General features: G+C 40.3%; 1 protein-coding gene across 1 annotated transcript in view; it reads left to right on the forward strand.

Moving 5' to 3' along the window:
• LPCAT1 (lysophosphatidylcholine acyltransferase 1) overlaps window positions 1–17,777 on the forward strand; it is an 850,717-nt gene that overhangs the window by 406,917 nt on the left and 426,023 nt on the right. The window contains exon 2 of the mRNA XM_044065140.1: window positions 16,859–17,001. Within this exon, the coding sequence (XP_043921075.1) occupies window positions 16,859–17,001 (143 nt within the window). The remainder of the gene's footprint in view (window positions 1–16,858; window positions 17,002–17,777) is intronic.

Genomic DNA, 17,777 nt, shown 5'->3' on the forward strand with positions numbered 1-17,777 from the left:
AAACATCACCCAATGAAGTTTTTTCCCTTATTTGATGTGGGTGGAATTTCTTTATTTGTAATTTATTAACTGGGTTGACCCTGGTAACCATAGCCCACTTACAGAAGGGGACACATGTCCACATTTTATCAGAACATGCAATAAAGAAGAAGAATAAAGAAAACATTGTGTAAGTATCATTCTTTTGTTACTGTCTCCTCTGGATGCTGTATTGCCAGTTTTTGTGCTGTTGTTGCATTGGTATGCTAATTTTTTTATTTTTGTATTATTCATCTTAACAACACGTTTACCACTGTTTACTGGAGCTTGTCTCCCCTGAAAAAGGACATGTGTCTAGTTGGACTTTCCCAGTAAACAAATGTGAAATAAGTAAATAAATTTAGACATTCTAGTGAGGTACACGTGATCATAATTGTTGCAGGTAGGCATTTGGTACCTGACATGTGATGCAGATGTCATATATGACTTAAATGCTGAGTGGATGTTAAGGTGAAGTTTGTGAGTGCAGGACTTGTTTGAATCAGCTTCAGTAAAACACAAGAGGCTAAAATTAGCAAATCTGTATTGAAAAGACTACTAATAAACCTCATCGTACACCATCAACAAACATGAAATATGCAGAACAAACAACTTTTTTCTAAATTTCAAGGAAACAGTTTTTGAACATCAAATTAGCGTTTTGGATGTTATGATTTATAGAAGTAAAACAGGCCGCATAGTAACTATCATTTATAAGAAGTCCAGTAAAGGAGGGTGCAGAGAACCTTTCTGCAGAGTTAGAAGACAGAATATGGGTCAGTTGTTCTGAAGATACAAACAGAATGGTGCTAGTGGTTGGACGCTGACAAAATGTATGGTGGGCAGTGCAATGGCTGAATGGTATGGTCTCTACCTCTCAGGTCCAGGGTTTTACCCTGACTTCTGATGACATTTTTTGTGGAATTCAGCATGTTTCTGCCCATGTCCTTCTGGGTTTTCTCTGGATACTTCAGTTTCCTTCCACGTGCCAAAGCATGTACTGGCTGAGGCTGATTGGCTGCACCAAACTGCCCTTCTGACCTGAGCAACTAGAAAAAAGTAATATGTATGTATGTGTGTGTGTGTGTGTGTGTGTGTGTGTGTGTGTGTGTGTGTGTGTGTGTGTGTATATATATATATATATATATATATATATATATTATGTATGGGTGTATGTACTTAAAAATGTACACACCACACAATGTTCTTTGTGTTTCACTGTTGCAGTCATCACATTTGGGTTATCTGCTTGCAGTAGCCCTCAGTCAGCCTGATTATCAAAATGTTGGATCCTGTGTTGGTTGCTGTCTCATCTTCCATGACATCAGGTAATCAGAGGTATAAAGCATGCAGCCGACGCCATTACATCAGTCTTTCTTGCCGTGCGGTTCCCAAAGCAGAAGCAGTTCGCAAGTGCCGGTCAGCCAACTACTGAAATTTTCATTTTTGAGTTTCAGATCCAAAGTCTTCAGCTAAGCTAAGTACCCCATTGGGGATCCTTTTTCTTGCTGTAAACCAATGTCAGTAAAAGTTAACCATTGTATTTCTTGTGGAAAGCAAATGCCTCATAAAGATTTTCATTTGTACTGCATTCCTTGCTTAGGCCCAGACCACGACGTACCTCGCTGTCAGTTTTGTGCCCTATTCAAACCTCGTACTATTCATCGTCGGTTCATTTATGCATCTATATATTTTGGTACTCTGTTCAGTTATCCAGAAATGGCTTCGGTAAGCCACCCGACTACCGACATTCCAAAAAAATACAAAGATAAAGACGGAGACAAACCGCATAGGTGCAAAGCTGCCGACGACGCTTCTCCTAAGCTAGTCGCCAGTTCGCCGGTACTCAGTGAGGTGCTTTCGCAGCCCCTGATACCCACTACTTCAGATTCGCAGGCCTCTGTTGAGACTCATTCGGAGTCCGGTATGCCGCAAGATGCTTCTTCGACTGTGGAACCTGCGGATGTCTCTACCTTGGATGGGTCCGGAGCTGCTGTGCAGGCACCGGCTTCTGAGGGTGTATTCAGGACTACTGACTTGCATATTAAACCAACGCCATCTTCTTCTTCAAGGCCTAAAACTCGATCCATGCCTACAAAACCGACACCCAGACCGCATGGTCAGGCCCCTATGCCTAAAAAACAAATTATAAGAATGGTTGAAGACCTTATTACTCTAATCAGGGGAAGCCACCCTTCCCCCTCTAAGAGACCTAGGACTGATTTTCATTCTGATTCTTCTGATTAGGATTCTGAATTTTCTGTTGTTTCTGATGACCAGGATTTGCTCTTATCTACCTATGAGGATTCTGATGCAGAGAACTCCATTCCCTCTGCTTCCCCTCCAGAGGATTTCTCTTTTGGGGAAACCTTGCATACTCTTAGGGAGCATTTCCGCTGGGAAAGCCAGGATTACTTTGACTCCAAAAAGAGGCTTAGGGAATTCTTACTCCTTTAGTTATCCCTCCTGTACTGGACATTATAGATGATGCCTTCACGGAATCTAGCCTGGCCCTTGACTCTTTACCTCCTGCTCCCAGAAAACCTGATCGGTATTACAGGGTACCTGATTCTCACAAGTTCCTCTTTCAAAATCCTACTGCGGATCCTGAGACCATTTCACAGGGACCCAAGGGCATTAAGGCTACTACTGCCAAAAATCCTACCCCCTCTGATAGAGATTCCAGGGTGCTGAATAGATGGGGTAAGAAGGTATACACTTCTGCAACCTTGCCCATTAGGGCCTTAAACTGCCAGTTTCATATGTTAAAGTGTCAGCCTCATATTATTGGATTGCTTAAACAGCAAGATTTAATGCATTCTGGTAAACAAGTTCGAAAACATACTTTGCAATGTGGTTTTGATTCATTAGAGGCATCTCGCAGGGCTGCTGTCACTGAGTCTGTAGTTAGAAGGCATGCTTGGCTTAAGGAGCAGTCTTTGCCAGATCATGTTAAAGCTAAATTACTGGATGCTCCCTTAAACCAAGACTGCCTGTATGGCAACAAAGCAGAAGATGTACTTAAAAAGATAGAGGAAAAAGCAAAATCTATGCAAACTGTTAAAGATTTCCTGCAAGTACAGCCTCCCAGATTTAGTAGGCATTGGCCCTCTAAGAATTGGTCCTTTCCTGCCTTTTCCAGACCTTCTCAGTCCAAACCCAAAACCAGCAGAACACCCAGGCTTCAGTCCCAAGGTACTCACAGGCCTAAGCAGTGGGGGGCTCCCACTTCCAAAGCAGGGAAGTAGTAAGACTCCCCCCTATGGTAAGCTGTCTCAGTGACTTAACTTTAAAACTTCCAAGCACTTCTCAACTGACTGCTCCTTTAGGGGGAAAGATTGGGAACTCATTACCCAGGACAAATGGGTTTTAAACATAGTTTCCCAAGGATACAGATTTCACTTCCACTCCTTACCAACCCCAAACGGTTGGCCAGACCTACCCCCAAATCGGTGGGCAGAGGCTCAAAAGCAAATTCTCTCTCTCTTAAGCATCGTATTCAGTCTATCCCAGAAGAATAATGGGGGCAAGTTTTCTACTCAAGACTTTTCCTGGTACCCAGAAAAGACAGTTCCTGGTGACCTATCCTAGACCTGTCTATCCTAAACACATTTTTGGTAATCCCAGAATTTCAAGATGCTAACTCTTCATCAGCTGCTTCCCATGCTAGGCAAAGATGCCTGGTTGGCAACACTGGATTTAAAGGAAGCCTACCTGCACATCCCAATAAAGGAATCTTGCAGAAGATACCTATGCTTCAGAGCAGGCTGCATGCACTGTCAGTTCTCTGCACTGCCCTTTGGCTTATCTACTGCGCCCAGGGTATTCACAAAGTGCCTAGCTCCAGTCATTGCATTTTGCAGGCAAAGAAATATTCAAATATACCCATACCTGGACGATTGTCTAATTCAGGCAGAAAGCCAGGGCATACTATTAAATCATCTGGCATTTGTAAAGAAATTGCTAATGTCTCTGGGGTACACCATAAATGAAAGGAAATCACATCTTGTACCCTGCCAACCAATTGTATGCCTGGGAGCAAGCTTGAATACAACTTTCCAGATGGCCTACCTCACTCCAGAGAAACAGGTTCATTTGACAGTCTACTTCAAACTACTGGCCACAAAGACCCAGCTATCTGCAAGGAAAATACTGCAAGCCCTGGGGTCCATGGCCTCTTGCATTCTACTAATTGCATATGCAAGACTGCATATGAGGAAACTACAATGGTATCTAAAAAGCCTATGGTGTCAACATTCTCAGGATCTAGAATAAATGATTCCTATCATACCTTGTCTACAGATAGAGTTCCTTTAGTGGGCAGAGGCCTGCCACCAAAACAAGGGACTGCCATTCACTCTACCCCCTGCCACCCAAACCCTAACAGTTGCATCAGATTATGCATGGGGGGCTCACTTGGCAGGACAGTGCATTCAGGGCAAATGGAACCCAAATCAAATGCACCTGCATATCAGTCAAAAAGAAATGTTAGCTGTACAGAATGCTCTGACAGCCTTCAAGGACTGCATTCTTCCAGGACAATTATTGGTAAAGACAGACAACACCACAGTTATGTGGTACATAAACAAGCTGGGGGGAACCCACTCATACCCTCTCTGCAGACTAGCCATGGCTCTGTGGAATACAGCCTTGAGCTACCAAGTGCACCTACAGGCTCAGTTCCTGCTAGGAAAGCTGAATACACTGGCAGACTACCTAAGCAGAAATCTCATGGACCCACACGAGTGGAAACTGGAACCAAAAATATTCAACGTGTTGAGAAACAAATCGGGAAGCCCAGAGATAGACGTATTTGCCTCCCCTCAGAACTACCAATTGGACAAATTCTGCACAAGGACTCCCCACAAACAAGCTTGGAAAGTGGATGCCCTGTCCTTCACCTGGAAAAGCCTATCCATTTTTATGCCTTTCCCCCTGTGCCTCTCCTGTCCAAGGTACTACTAAAGATCAGACAGGACAAACCAAGGACAATACTGATTGCACCAGACTGACCACACCAACACTGGTACCGCCTCTTGCGCAGTGTGTCACTGCTGCCACCATGCCACCTGCCTCAGATCCCTGCCCTGCTGTCCCAGCAGGAGGGCCAGATTCTGCACCCACAGATTTAAACCCTGAACCTGGCAGCCTGGCTAATTACCTGATCTCTCCATTACCATCCCTCAGTAAGCAAGTGATGGATGTCATTCCGGAGGCAAGGAGGCCTAGTACTAGAAAATCCTATGCTGAAAAATGGAAAAGATTCCGTTCCTGGAGCCAGACTCGGGGGATGGGCACAACAGTGCCCAATTTACCCCATAGTCTTCAATACTTAACTGAGATGCTTCACAAGGGCCTTTCTTTTTCCTCCATCAAAATTCATGCCTCAGCCATTTTAGCTCATTACAATACAAAACCACCCCTCTTCTCTCATCCACTGCTGAAGCAATTCCTCAGAGGAGCCAAAACCTTAAGGCCCCCCAGGAGAGCCCCTATTCCAGCCTGGAACCTTAACTTTGTATTGGAAAAGCTCACTCTACCTCCCTTTGAGCCAGCTGCAAATGCAGAGTTGAAATTCCTTTCTTGGAAAATAGCCTTCCTTCTAGCCATCACTTCAGCAAGAAGGGTGTATGAATTACAGGCCCTCATGGCAGTGGAGCCTTTCATCATCTTTCATGCTGACAGGGTGTCCCTCAGGACCAATTCCTCCTTCATGCCCAATGTAGTATCCAGTGTGGCCCTTATATCAGTCCTTTAATTTGTCTACCTTCTTCTCTAATCCACAGAACAAAGGGGAACGGGTACTGCACTCCTTGGATGTGCACAGACAACTTAGATTTTACTTGGACAGGACTAAGCCTCTCAGGAAATCCGAACAGCTGCTAGTTGCATTTGCTGCAGGGGCAGAGGGGGAAGGCCATTTCAAAACAAACCATTTCTAAGTGGATAGGCCATTGCATTCATTTCTGCTATAAGCATCATGGAAAACCTACCCCACAGGGGATAAGACCACATTCAACCAGGGCTGCATCTACCTCTACAGCCTTTCTCAGAGGTGTCCCTACCAGGGACATCCTAGAAGCTGCTACCTGGAGTTCTGTACATACCTTCACCAAGCATTACCACTTGCCAATTTTTTTCTAAATCCAGAGCTGGCATTGCCACTGCAGTCTTGCAGGGCCTTATAGCTGGTCCTAATGCTATGTAATTACCTCCTCCCATCCTTAGCTTTGGGAATCTACCCAAATGTGATGACTGCAGCAGTGAAACATGAAGAACATAGTACAGTTGTGTACACTTACCATAAATGTAGATGTTCGAGTGTATTCACTGTTGCAGTCCTGGTTACCCTCCCTCCAGCCCCCTAACTTCTATTGACTATACGTCTGTACTTGTTTTCTGTGCTTAAAGCTTTTTGGTGCATTTGCTTTTTTGTTGGGGTGTAAAGTTGTATGTAATTGCTTCCCATTGTGCGGGCATCTGACATCTGGGGCAAGAAAAACTGATGTAATGGTGTTGGCTGCATGCTTTATACCCCTGACTACCTGACTGTTGCAGTCATCACATGCTGCCTGTTTTTATTACCCCTGATGACTTGACGTCAGACCTGGAGCGACGGCAACCGATGCAGGACCCAAGACTGTGATAATCAGTCCGACTGAGGGCTACTGCAAGCAGATAACCCAAATGTGATGACTGCAACAGTGAATACACTCGAACATCTACATTTATGGTAAGTGTACACAACTGTACTTTGTACATATATACAAGCCAACTTGGCTTGTCTTTGTAGGCATATCTTGTCAGCAAAAAAAAAATAAATAAATGGAAAAAGCAGAAACCTTTGATACGAGACCATAAAAACTGTGCAGGCTTCTGGATGTCTGTCATTTTTATCTAAACCTCCATTTCTACAAGCATAAAGACACTGGCATATATACCAGTTCAGCCTTACCTGCAAAAATAGTCTCACTTTTGTGTCATAGCAGCACTTTTTAAGTATCTATATCCAGGTGATTTGTTGGCACCTCTAGCAGCTGTACTTACAAATTTGTCCACAACTGTGTTTTTTCCAGCAAGACCAAAGGGAGTGAGTGATATCTGATAGATTGCCACTGCATTGGCTATAATGGTGGCGGTTCCATCTGAAAGGGTTTCTTCTGTGGTAGTTGTGTTTGCTTCTGTGAAACATAGGCTTCTGCCCTGGATTTAAATATGAATATGAAGGTGTTGTAGATACTGGTCATTATATTCTAGTTTAGTAGTTGAAAGCCATGATTTGCTTTGTGAATTTTCTGCAGTTTTGCACCCTTGAGCTTTACCTATGGAGTTTTCACAGGCAGTGGACTTCCATGGTTTGAGTACTCCACAGCTTTCCTTAGTGGTTCTCTTTAGCTCCCTTTAATACAAGTTTTGTTACCTCTTGTTGCAGTATGTGACTCTGTGCTTTGTTGCTTATTGTTTGACTGTGACTTGACATGTTCATCCTATTCAGCCACATCTCAAAAGGTCTCTTTCCTTCCCAGTTTCCATGCGCACTTATTGGTTTAGGCATAAATTCAAGCGCAAACCTCCAATGCATCTCATATGTCCATACATGGGCATAGATGTGTATCCTTTGTGATATGTACATACATGTAGACCTTTTGTATGTATCTTATCAGGGTCATTGTAGGGATATTTCTTCCAGAAGCAGTATCACTGATTATTTTTGTATTTAGAGTTTTGAGATAAAATTACTTCTTATTTCTGTTTCAAGAAGCAGACAGATGATCAGTAGCCCCTTGTTTGAGTTTTCCTCTGGAATAGCCGTGTTTTGTTAAGAATTTTTCACATGCAATTGACCTTAAGCTTAGTTACCATGGAGCACAGGTTCTTAGAACAGGTTTCCCAAAGTCTTACATCCCTGTTCTTAATTTTTTTGGAATGTAGGTTGAATAATTCTGTAGGTGGTCTGACACTACCCATGCTCAAACATACAATGGTCCTAAAGAGGACAGACCGCATACCTTGAGATGGTAGAGAAATTATTAAGAGGCAATACAAATGTAAAGGGAGTACAGGAATTTTGAGTTTTAACAAAAGTTTGCAGTGCTGGAAATGGACTCGCTCAAGAGAAAAGATGTAGAATGTGTCCTAAACCCACAGAATCATAGGTAAAAAATAGGGAAACTAATTTTATACCAGAGGTGTAGGTGCAAGAGGGTAAATGATTGGCAGTCACTGAGAGGTACTTTCAGTGGAATCCTGAAGTTATATTTATTGGTGAATAACAGGACCTTGAAATGTTCTGATGGGGTATCACTTCATTTGTGATCTGTTATTGTGTGTGTTAATGTAATGTGTGGTCAGTTGCCAGCTAAACTAATTTTATTATCAACTAGAGTGATTTTCACAGAAATGCTTTACATGGTTCATAGGGAAGTACTAAGCAATCAGTCTGAAGTCCAGTACAAGCCTACTGAGTACACTTAAGCAGTCAGTCTACAGTCCAATGCAAGCCTGTCCAGTAAACTATATTCATACGATGCCCCTCCATATCACTGTTGCAGTATTCTTTACTAAAGGGATTCCCTGCCAAGGATAGCCCAACATCCGGCCACTATACCAAAGCCTTAAGATTTTATAGACCTCTTACATCACCCATATGTCCCTGCTCAAGGTGTACGGAGCACATGCGTGATGTAAAATGTCTATAAGATCCTAAAGCTTACGTCACATGCATGTTCCCTGCTCAAGGCATATGGCGTAAAGGTGATGGGTGGCTGTGCATACCTCAGAACTTATTTGCTACCAGTCCAAATGCCATCATTTGTCATCGGTCTGAATGCTCCTATGCTGGTTACTGAGCTGTGTTTCAGAAGAGTGCCCTGTTGGAGTATCATCTTATCTTTTCATTCCTTTTTAAGTCTGAGCAGCTTTTCATTTCCTTTCATCCCAGATCGCTAAGCTTAGTTGCTTCTAAGCAAACCATGTCTTTTTGTATATCTAAGGCTATTTCTTTTTGTTACTCCTTTCATGGGAAAAGTCTTTTCTGCCTGTGTTAAAGCTCATTCTACCAGGGCTGTGGATCCTCTGATGCTTTTCTCAGAGGATTGGACACCAATTCCATCCTTAAGTCTGCTACTTGGACCTCTGTCCATACCTTTACTAATCATTACAAATTGGGTTTTATTTCCAGAGCAAGAGCTGGCTTTGCCAGAGCAATCCTGCATGGGTTTCTTCAGGGCTCTTCTAGGCCTTCCTCGTCCCAAGTTTCCTCTTGAGCTTTTGTACTCTCCCTTTTGTGAAGAATACTGCAGCAGTGATATGGAAGGACATAGTACAGTTGAGTATCTTACCAAAGCGGTAGATGACCTTCACTTCACTGTTGCAGTATTCACTCTCTCTCCCTCCTTCCCCTTCTGCTCTACTCTCTTCCTTTTTCTCTTTCTGGATGCACGTTCCTCCTACTTCCTGGGATACTTATTCCTCCAGGGGCTGTTCAATTAAGCTTTATGTACGTCCGTATGTCACCTTTCTTCCCTAGGTATATGACGTCTGTAAAATCCTAAGGCTTTGGTATACCGGCCGGATGTTGAGCTACCCTTTGCAAGGAGTCCCTATAGTAAATAATATTGCAACAGTGTAGAGAAGAACATATAATGTTATGGTAAGATTTTACACAACTGTACTTTCCTTCCAGCCTCAAGAAGGACAACACAAGATAACTTGGGGAGAGTTTGAGGCTGCCCGCCCAATTACCTAGGTTTACACTGAAGGTGGCAAGGGTCTGCTCTGCTTGACATGTAATGGAAGTTTGTTCCAGAGATGGGAGTATACTTTGGGCCTTGAGTGTATCACACCAATGTATCTGTGGATGAAGGTTTAGTTCCTTTAACTGGGTGTTTGCTGGACCATTTGATCTGTAAAGAAACAGGAAAACATGGAGAGTTGGATCTTTTATGGAGCAAAATACTAGACACAGATCCTCACAGAGGAGTCTGTAAGAGATCACATATAGAGAGAGTGGGCTGTGAGTTGTCTAGATGAGTAAGGATATTGAGACTATTGAACTTTGCAGATGGGAATTTCTGAGGTCTGTCAAGTGGAGTTGATATATTTAGCCAGAAGGGGCATTATACCCAGTAATGAATCTACTGAGATGAGATGTGAATAAAGTAGAAATAAAACCTCTCTGGATCTAGGGGAGATGCCTTTGGAAATTAGATGAGCAAGGTAGAAGGCCTTCTGAACTACTACTGAGACTGAGTGGCCAAAAACTAAGGAATTATTGACAAGAGGCCCTGGATCCCTTATGACGGTGTCAGATTTGAGGGATGTGTCGCTTACATGGTGAAGTGTGGAAATGTTTTGAGTAAAAAATGAATTGTACTATATTGTTCTTGCACCAGTTGATAACATGGTCTAAACCACGATGAAGCAGGTGTGAATCAGTGGAAGATCGAATAACACCCAATATACAGTCATCTGAAAACTTTGATAACCATAGAACAAAACTGTTGGCCTGAAGGTCTGAGAAATAGTAGGAGAAGACCCATCTCTGGGCCCTATGTTTTCTGTTAATTTCAGAAGTTGCACCTCTAAGTCTAACCATATGAGTTCTACCAGATCCACGTCATGACATAAGGAATTATATTCAGATTTGCAATTGTGCTAATAACACCTTCAAGGGTAATAGTGTGAAAAGCCTTGACCAGATCCAGATATGCTGCAATGCACTATGTAGCAACTATACACCACTTTAGTGAACTTTTTCAAAGAAAGTAATGGAGTGAAAGTGACAAGACCTGCCTTTGATAAAGCTGAATAGATGAGGATCAGGGTTAAGAGATTTTAAATGTTCATGTTAATGAACAATCCAATAATACATTCCATAGCTGTGCATATGAGACTAGTGAGACTGAAGTGTCTATACATACAAGTGTCCATAGCTGGACCACCATTGTGTAATAGCATTATAGTGGATGGCTTTGCTAATGTAACAAGTGGTGAGACTTTGATTAAAGTGGTTAAGTTAACCAGTGGAGATGCTTAGATTAAAGTGGTTAAGTAGGGGTTCAGGTGGGTCATATTTTGTACTGATAATCAGGAAACTTGATGTGTCATCACAGCCCATGGATGAGGTGGTGTCAGTTTTGAGAGATCCAGGTAACTATATGCTTGTTAATCTTAATTGCACTCCCAAGAGGAGTAATGCAAGTTCTGTCTGGTAGGCTGGAAGACTTCTTCAGTTTCCAGCCTGTTGGATATATGAAACAGTGTCTTCTTCAGCATAGATCTTTAGTTTTATGAAGGGGTCATCATTGATGGTGGACAGCAGAAACCCAATGTACATGGATTTCAGCAAAATTTGTTTTAAATGAGCAGTTGTATTGTTGTAGGAAACCTCATGTTTACAAATCATTTACTGCTTTATTCTTACATTCCCACTCTAAATTTAACATTGTAATGTCTTAACATTTTCTCTTTTATTATTCGTAGTGCAGCAGTATTCTCAGGGCACCTCAACATTATCTATTATTCCAGCCTGCCCACAAACATTTTATATCCTTATATAAACCATGTTTGACAGAAGTACATAATTTTTTAATCCCTTGTGGCAAAAATGAGAGCTGGCTACCTCCCTACTGACATATTATTTTTCCCATCCTTAACTGTAATCACCTATTTCACCCTTCCTTAACTTCTTTCATATGCATGATTTAATTTCTCCTTTTTTTCACCGTCACTATACTATTTGGTTTTGCAACCTGGTACCCAGTTATTTGCAATATTTCATTCCTGCTTTTGTCAAATATCCTCTTCTAACAAAGCAGGCAGTCTTCACCCATTCTCGTGCTCTAAGACAAAATGGACTCCACTTCTCTCCCATGCCCTTTGAGAATGCTCCTGTCTTTTAACTTTCTTTCACCACCCCATTCACTTTATATTCTTTATCTGGTAATCTGCCAATTTGTGTCTTTTTAATTTCTGCTTTAAGACCCACTCGATCTTCCATTCAGTATTTATTTACTTGAATCTCTTTTAAGCAAGGTAGATCCCTGATGGATTTTGGCCAGTTTCAGTTTCAGAACTGGATATGCAAAACAAAGAATGACAATGATCAATACAAACTGTTCTGACAGCTACAAAACAAAATAACAATGGTGGCACAATGGTTATATACATCATTGGTGATCATACCACTAATGTTAATTTAATCCCTCCTATGGTCTGTTAATCTAATTTCCACACCTAAGTTTCAGTTGTTTTTTTCATCCACTCATAAACAACACTTTGTATATTCTCCTTACTTTATAATCCAGCCTGTGTTATCTGCCTGCTTCACCCATATCATCCCCTTCTTCTGTTATCAGCAACCCAAAAAGGGAGCGAAGGAGACAATGGTACCTTGTTTTTTTGTTTCTGTGAGCATATGTGGTGTACCTTCCAAGCCTCCAAGGCATAAATACCATTGAAAATCTGTCACATTTTGTCATCCTTTATGGCAGGTGGGGGGGGGGGGGGGGGTTGACTATCAGTAGCAGTCTCTTTTTTTTCTCATGCATTCTGACATGGGAAGGGTTGAACAACCCAGCCACCACCATTAATATTTCATTACACCTTATCAGTTGTTCTTTTATACTTTCTTTGTTCATTATTCTAGCAGTCATGATCTTAACTGTCAATTTCCTGACCATATAGTCTTTCAGCTTTCACCCCACTGCTTAAATGTAGCGAGTAAGTCTGCATTCTGAAATATCTGTAGTTACACACAAAACTTAAGGCAATCGTGTACATGAGTACCTTCTTGGGTGCGTAATAGGAAATCCCGCCTAAACCTTGAATATTCATATTGATGTCTTCAGCGGTCACATGAATAGTCAGTGGGTATTCGGCACTTAGCTCGAAGGGGCCCTACAATTACATAATGTTTTTTGTTTTTGCAGGGGTTGGCTGTTCCCCCCTGCAACCCCACACCCCCTGCGAATTAAATATACCAACTCTGAGATCATACTACATGGAGGAAAAGTGTAAATTGTATGCATGATGTCACCGTGAAATCTGCACAAACATCATTTGAATACAACATCACCGCCTTTTGGGATGTCAGTCATGCAAGTGATGCCTACGCCACACCCACATCTGCACGAACCGTCCAGGGAGGTATGCATGTACAGGATCACCAAACTTAGTACATAAATTTGGAAGCCCCCCTCCCACCAGGTAAAGTAATTTAAGGTAAGAGTAATCCTTTGGTTTAACTTCCTAGCCTTATGCAGTAGGCCCTTCCTCAGTTGGAGTCTCTTGTCAGATTGTTTTTCATAGGTTTATAGTTAAGTACTAGGCTGTCTGCCCTTGTGGGCCATTTTAAGCCTAGCCAATTTCCCTTTTTGTGCTCAAATTAATTTTTCTGAGACTCGGACTACCCACTTGGTCTAACATCTGTTTAAACAATTACACTGCATTGCAGATGTTTAAATGACAGCTCATTGTTTATTACATGAGTGACACGATTAATATTATTTACATAATGCCAACAGCAGAGTAACACAAAATGTAACAGTTTGAGGGACAAATAACGGCCTGGTTTTGTTTCAAATTTCAGAATAATTATCATGTGCTAGTAGAACCTTTAATAAAGAAAAAGTCAACAGGCAACTGAAACATTTTTAAGGAACCACCAAAAGGCTGCTGTTCCAAGTTTAATACAAATCAAAGAAGAACACACGTAAAACTTTAGTGTCTCGGCTGTGTAGCCTTCAAGGAGTATAAACTGAAACAGTTTTATCTGATTCTATTTAAAATATCACCCTTCTTCTCATTTGTAATTAACATATTACTCCTCACTTAACTGCTGTTTTTTTATAACCCCTAAAATAAAAGCCCCTGTTGTGATTCATACTGTTCATAATAGTCTCTTCCAATGTGTTTTCAGCTTTATATGTTGGTTCTCATATTATGACATATCCTTATAGCAAATGGTTGGACTCAGATGTTGTCATGACCTGCTTTCAAATTAACAGAAGCACAAAAGTTCAACTTTCTTTTTTTGGAACATTTAAAACATCTCCCTTTAATTAATATTAACCAGGTGAAAACATCTTACCTTTCTTAAACTAGAAAAGGAAGCCGACCACTAGAGGAAAAAAGAAAAAAAATCATATCTCAGACAAAAAAAAAATCTAAAACAGAAAATATGACCAAATTGATGTTCTAGCAGGGAAGGGTACTCTACTATTATACATCAAAATGTCTGAGCTGAGGTGTGTGTGTACATATATACACACATATGTATGTGTATTACAAGCATGAACTCCCGGAATATTGTAACTCCTCTCCGGAAAAGTAACCACTTGGCCACCAATGATAAAAATCACAAAAAGTAGCAAAGTACAGCTGCCGAAGTGGGAGTATTCACCTCCCCCCCCACACCCCCTACTTAAATATACCAACTTCGAGATCACACTACACTTGTGAAAGGGCACAATTCACAATGATGACCAAGTGGTTACTTTCCCTGAGAGGATTTACGATATAATGGGAGTTTGTGAAAATGGCGAGACGAAAACACAGTAATATTACAAGCACAGTCTTTGAACTCTGGATCGACATTTTGAAGGGGACCCATATATGTAATATGTATGTGTGTGTGTGTGTGTGTGTGTGTGTGTGTGGTGGTATACATATATAATTTGTGTGTGTGTGTGTATATATATATATATATATATATATATATATATATATATATATATATATATATACACACACACACACACACACACACACACACACACACACACACACGGTTTACGTTCAAAATGTCGAATGCCATAATGTCTAATGTTCATTTGGTCGAAAAATGACATCTAAACCCAAAACATTGAATGATCAAAATGTCTAAAATCATTTAAATAAAAAAGCAATGAGATGACCTCTACTATTTTGCAGGGGGCTATGCCCCCCCTGCACTCCCCACACCCCCCTACTTAAATATACCAACTCCGATATTGCACTAAAGTGCAGAAATGGGAAAATTCGATAATTTTGACATTGTGAGTTTAGACTAATTTTATTTCAACATTTTGATTATTCAAAATAGTGCATTCAACCAATTCATTTTCATCCATTTAGCATTCAACATTTTGAAGGTAAACCTACACACACACCTATATATACACACACACATATATGGGTCCCATTCAGATGATCAAACTTTTAACAGCTCGAAATTCATATGGCCGAGACCATATGATCAAACTTTTAAAAGTTTGAAAGGTCTGAATAGAGATTTCCATACAGCGTGGAACAGGAAGATTTTCCTTTTCCGCAATGTAGTGCGATCTCAGAGTTGGTATATTTAAATTCTTTTTTTTTATTTTTTACCATGTTCAAACTTTTGAATGTTCGATCTTATGGTCTTGGCAATATGAAATTTGAACATTTAAAAGTTCAATCATGTAAAGTAGACCCGTATATGTATATATATATATATATATATATATATATATATATATATATATATATATATATATATAAATATATATATAATTTATTTATTTATTTAACATTTATTAATCGGGAAAGTCCGACTTGGAATGAAGCCAATTTATATATATATATATATGCATATATATCTATATATATATATATATATATATATATATATATATATATATATATAAACAAAGAGTTAGAAGGTCACACTGAAAAACCAATGAGAAAAAAAACTAAATGAAAACTCCAGCCAAGCTAGAACTTTCAAAGAATGACCTCCTAAACCTCCTGTAACAGAGGCCCATGGGATATATTCAAATATGTATGTGTGTTTGCATATTTTAGGAGATGTAGAGGACTTGCTCCCATCCAAAAACTTTGGATGTTCTTAGCTTTTGCTAATATTTTTTGTTTAAATATTTTTGTTGATATTTGACTGTAGATAAGATGTTTAGATGATTTTGAATGAACTTACATTTTTTGTCATTTTTTGGCATCTGGCGTTAACACTGTGGTCCATATTGGGTTATATAATACCCAGATGTTTTTATTTTTTTGGTAATATAATGGTGCTTTGCTCACAAGGAGCTTTTGTGCATTTTTACTGGTCTTCTAATTACAGGTGCTGCTAATAGCTATCAAATTTTAACTAAAGCTGTAATTTCAGACTGAAGATTTTGACATGACTCTTGTTTTTGACATGACTCTTGTTTTCTTTATTCATATTGAGAGTTAGTGCACAGTTTCATGTACTGCCTTTTTTATTCAAACTGGAATTAAGACAGTACATTATAATCTTTTGCATCATTTTAAGATGGATCCATTTGCGTATGGGTGGTGGACTAAAGTCACTGGCAACATTTTTCCTTCAACTGTTCAGAATTTTACAGAATGCCCAGATGTTTGCCTCATATTTTTGGTTTCCTTTTTATAACATTTTTTTGTTTTTTCTTGAAAAATTATTGAGGACGAAAATCTCTAAGTAATGACAAACATTTGAGTTTAAGACCTCATGTCCTTCAGAAAGTGCATGTTAAGGCAAAACATGTTCTACTAGCAACTTTCTAAGAGCAAAATTTAAAATCTGCCCCTTTTGGTTTGGATCTTTTTTTTACCATTATATGTGGCTCTGTCCCAAGCTTTTGCACTAATGTTGAGAGGTATGGACAGTTAGAAAGTACAGAAATAAATTGTTATGCTGGTAAGATGACTGTGTGTTAATAAACTGTAGTTGTATTTTAATATTTTTCTTTTAACACTGCTTTCTATGACGTTGAACTGCAAATTTGAAAGGCACAGTTCTCTGCAATGTTACACCATGTATGTGTTTTGTTACTTAGTTTTCCCTTTTTCTTTACAGATTGCCGTTATGACTGTCACCCTGTTTCCACTCCGTCTGCTTTTTGCTGCTTTTATGATGTTGTTAGCTTGGCCTTTTGCATTTATTGCTTCTATGGGGCATACGGAAAAGGAGCTTGAACAACCAATGTCCTGGTGGAGAAAGTGAGTATATCTTCTCGTCCCAACAAGAACTGCTTAGTAATATGTATTTGCATATCAACAGGAATTGCTTAGTAATATTTAGCTGCATAATGCAAAAAAAAAAAAAAGTTAGAGGCCATCTCTGTATCACAGTGGGATGGAGTCCTGGCTGTAGCCCAGCCAACTATGTTTACTATTGGCCTGAGCGCAGTCAAGGAGGGATGGGAGTGAATGGCCAATGTCAGCTCACTCATCTTGAAAGGAGAGTATTAGTTTTGCCCTATCACAGGATTGCAGTCTGGCAGAAGGAGACTGAAAATTCACCCGATATGCAGAGGGATTCAGGAATGGGCGCCCATAATGTAGAGTGGATGCACTCTAGTCAGTGTGTTTGTAGTAGCGTGTATCCTGTGTGAGCTGGTCACTGCACTTCACATGCTGGCTGATGGGGGGGCTATAGTCATATCCATCCTCACCAAAATAGGAATCAGTAGGCCATTTGGATCAATTTTGGATCACAAAAGGACTAATGGTCTGCTGATTAACAAGGAGAAAATGAAGACAAGGTCCTTCTCATTTGCAGATGAAATGCATCCTCGAGCTGGATATGTTGTTCTACATTCTGATGAGGTGTGTTATTAACGCTGAACAAGTTAAATGTTTTCGCACTTGTTTTATTTTTCATTTGGTTCTTCACCATTCACTGTAAAAAAAAATGCTGGTAAACCTCTTTGACATATCTCCTTCCAGCCCCAGATGAACTGTACCCTCAATCTTTTAGGAAGACTCTGGATGCT

The sequence above is a fragment of the Protopterus annectens genome, chromosome 3.part0 (genome assembly GCF_019279795.1).
Source record: "Protopterus annectens isolate FY-2018-M chromosome 3.part0, PAN1.0, whole genome shotgun sequence".
Lineage (NCBI taxonomy): Eukaryota > Metazoa > Chordata > Ceratodontiformes > Protopteridae > Protopterus > Protopterus annectens.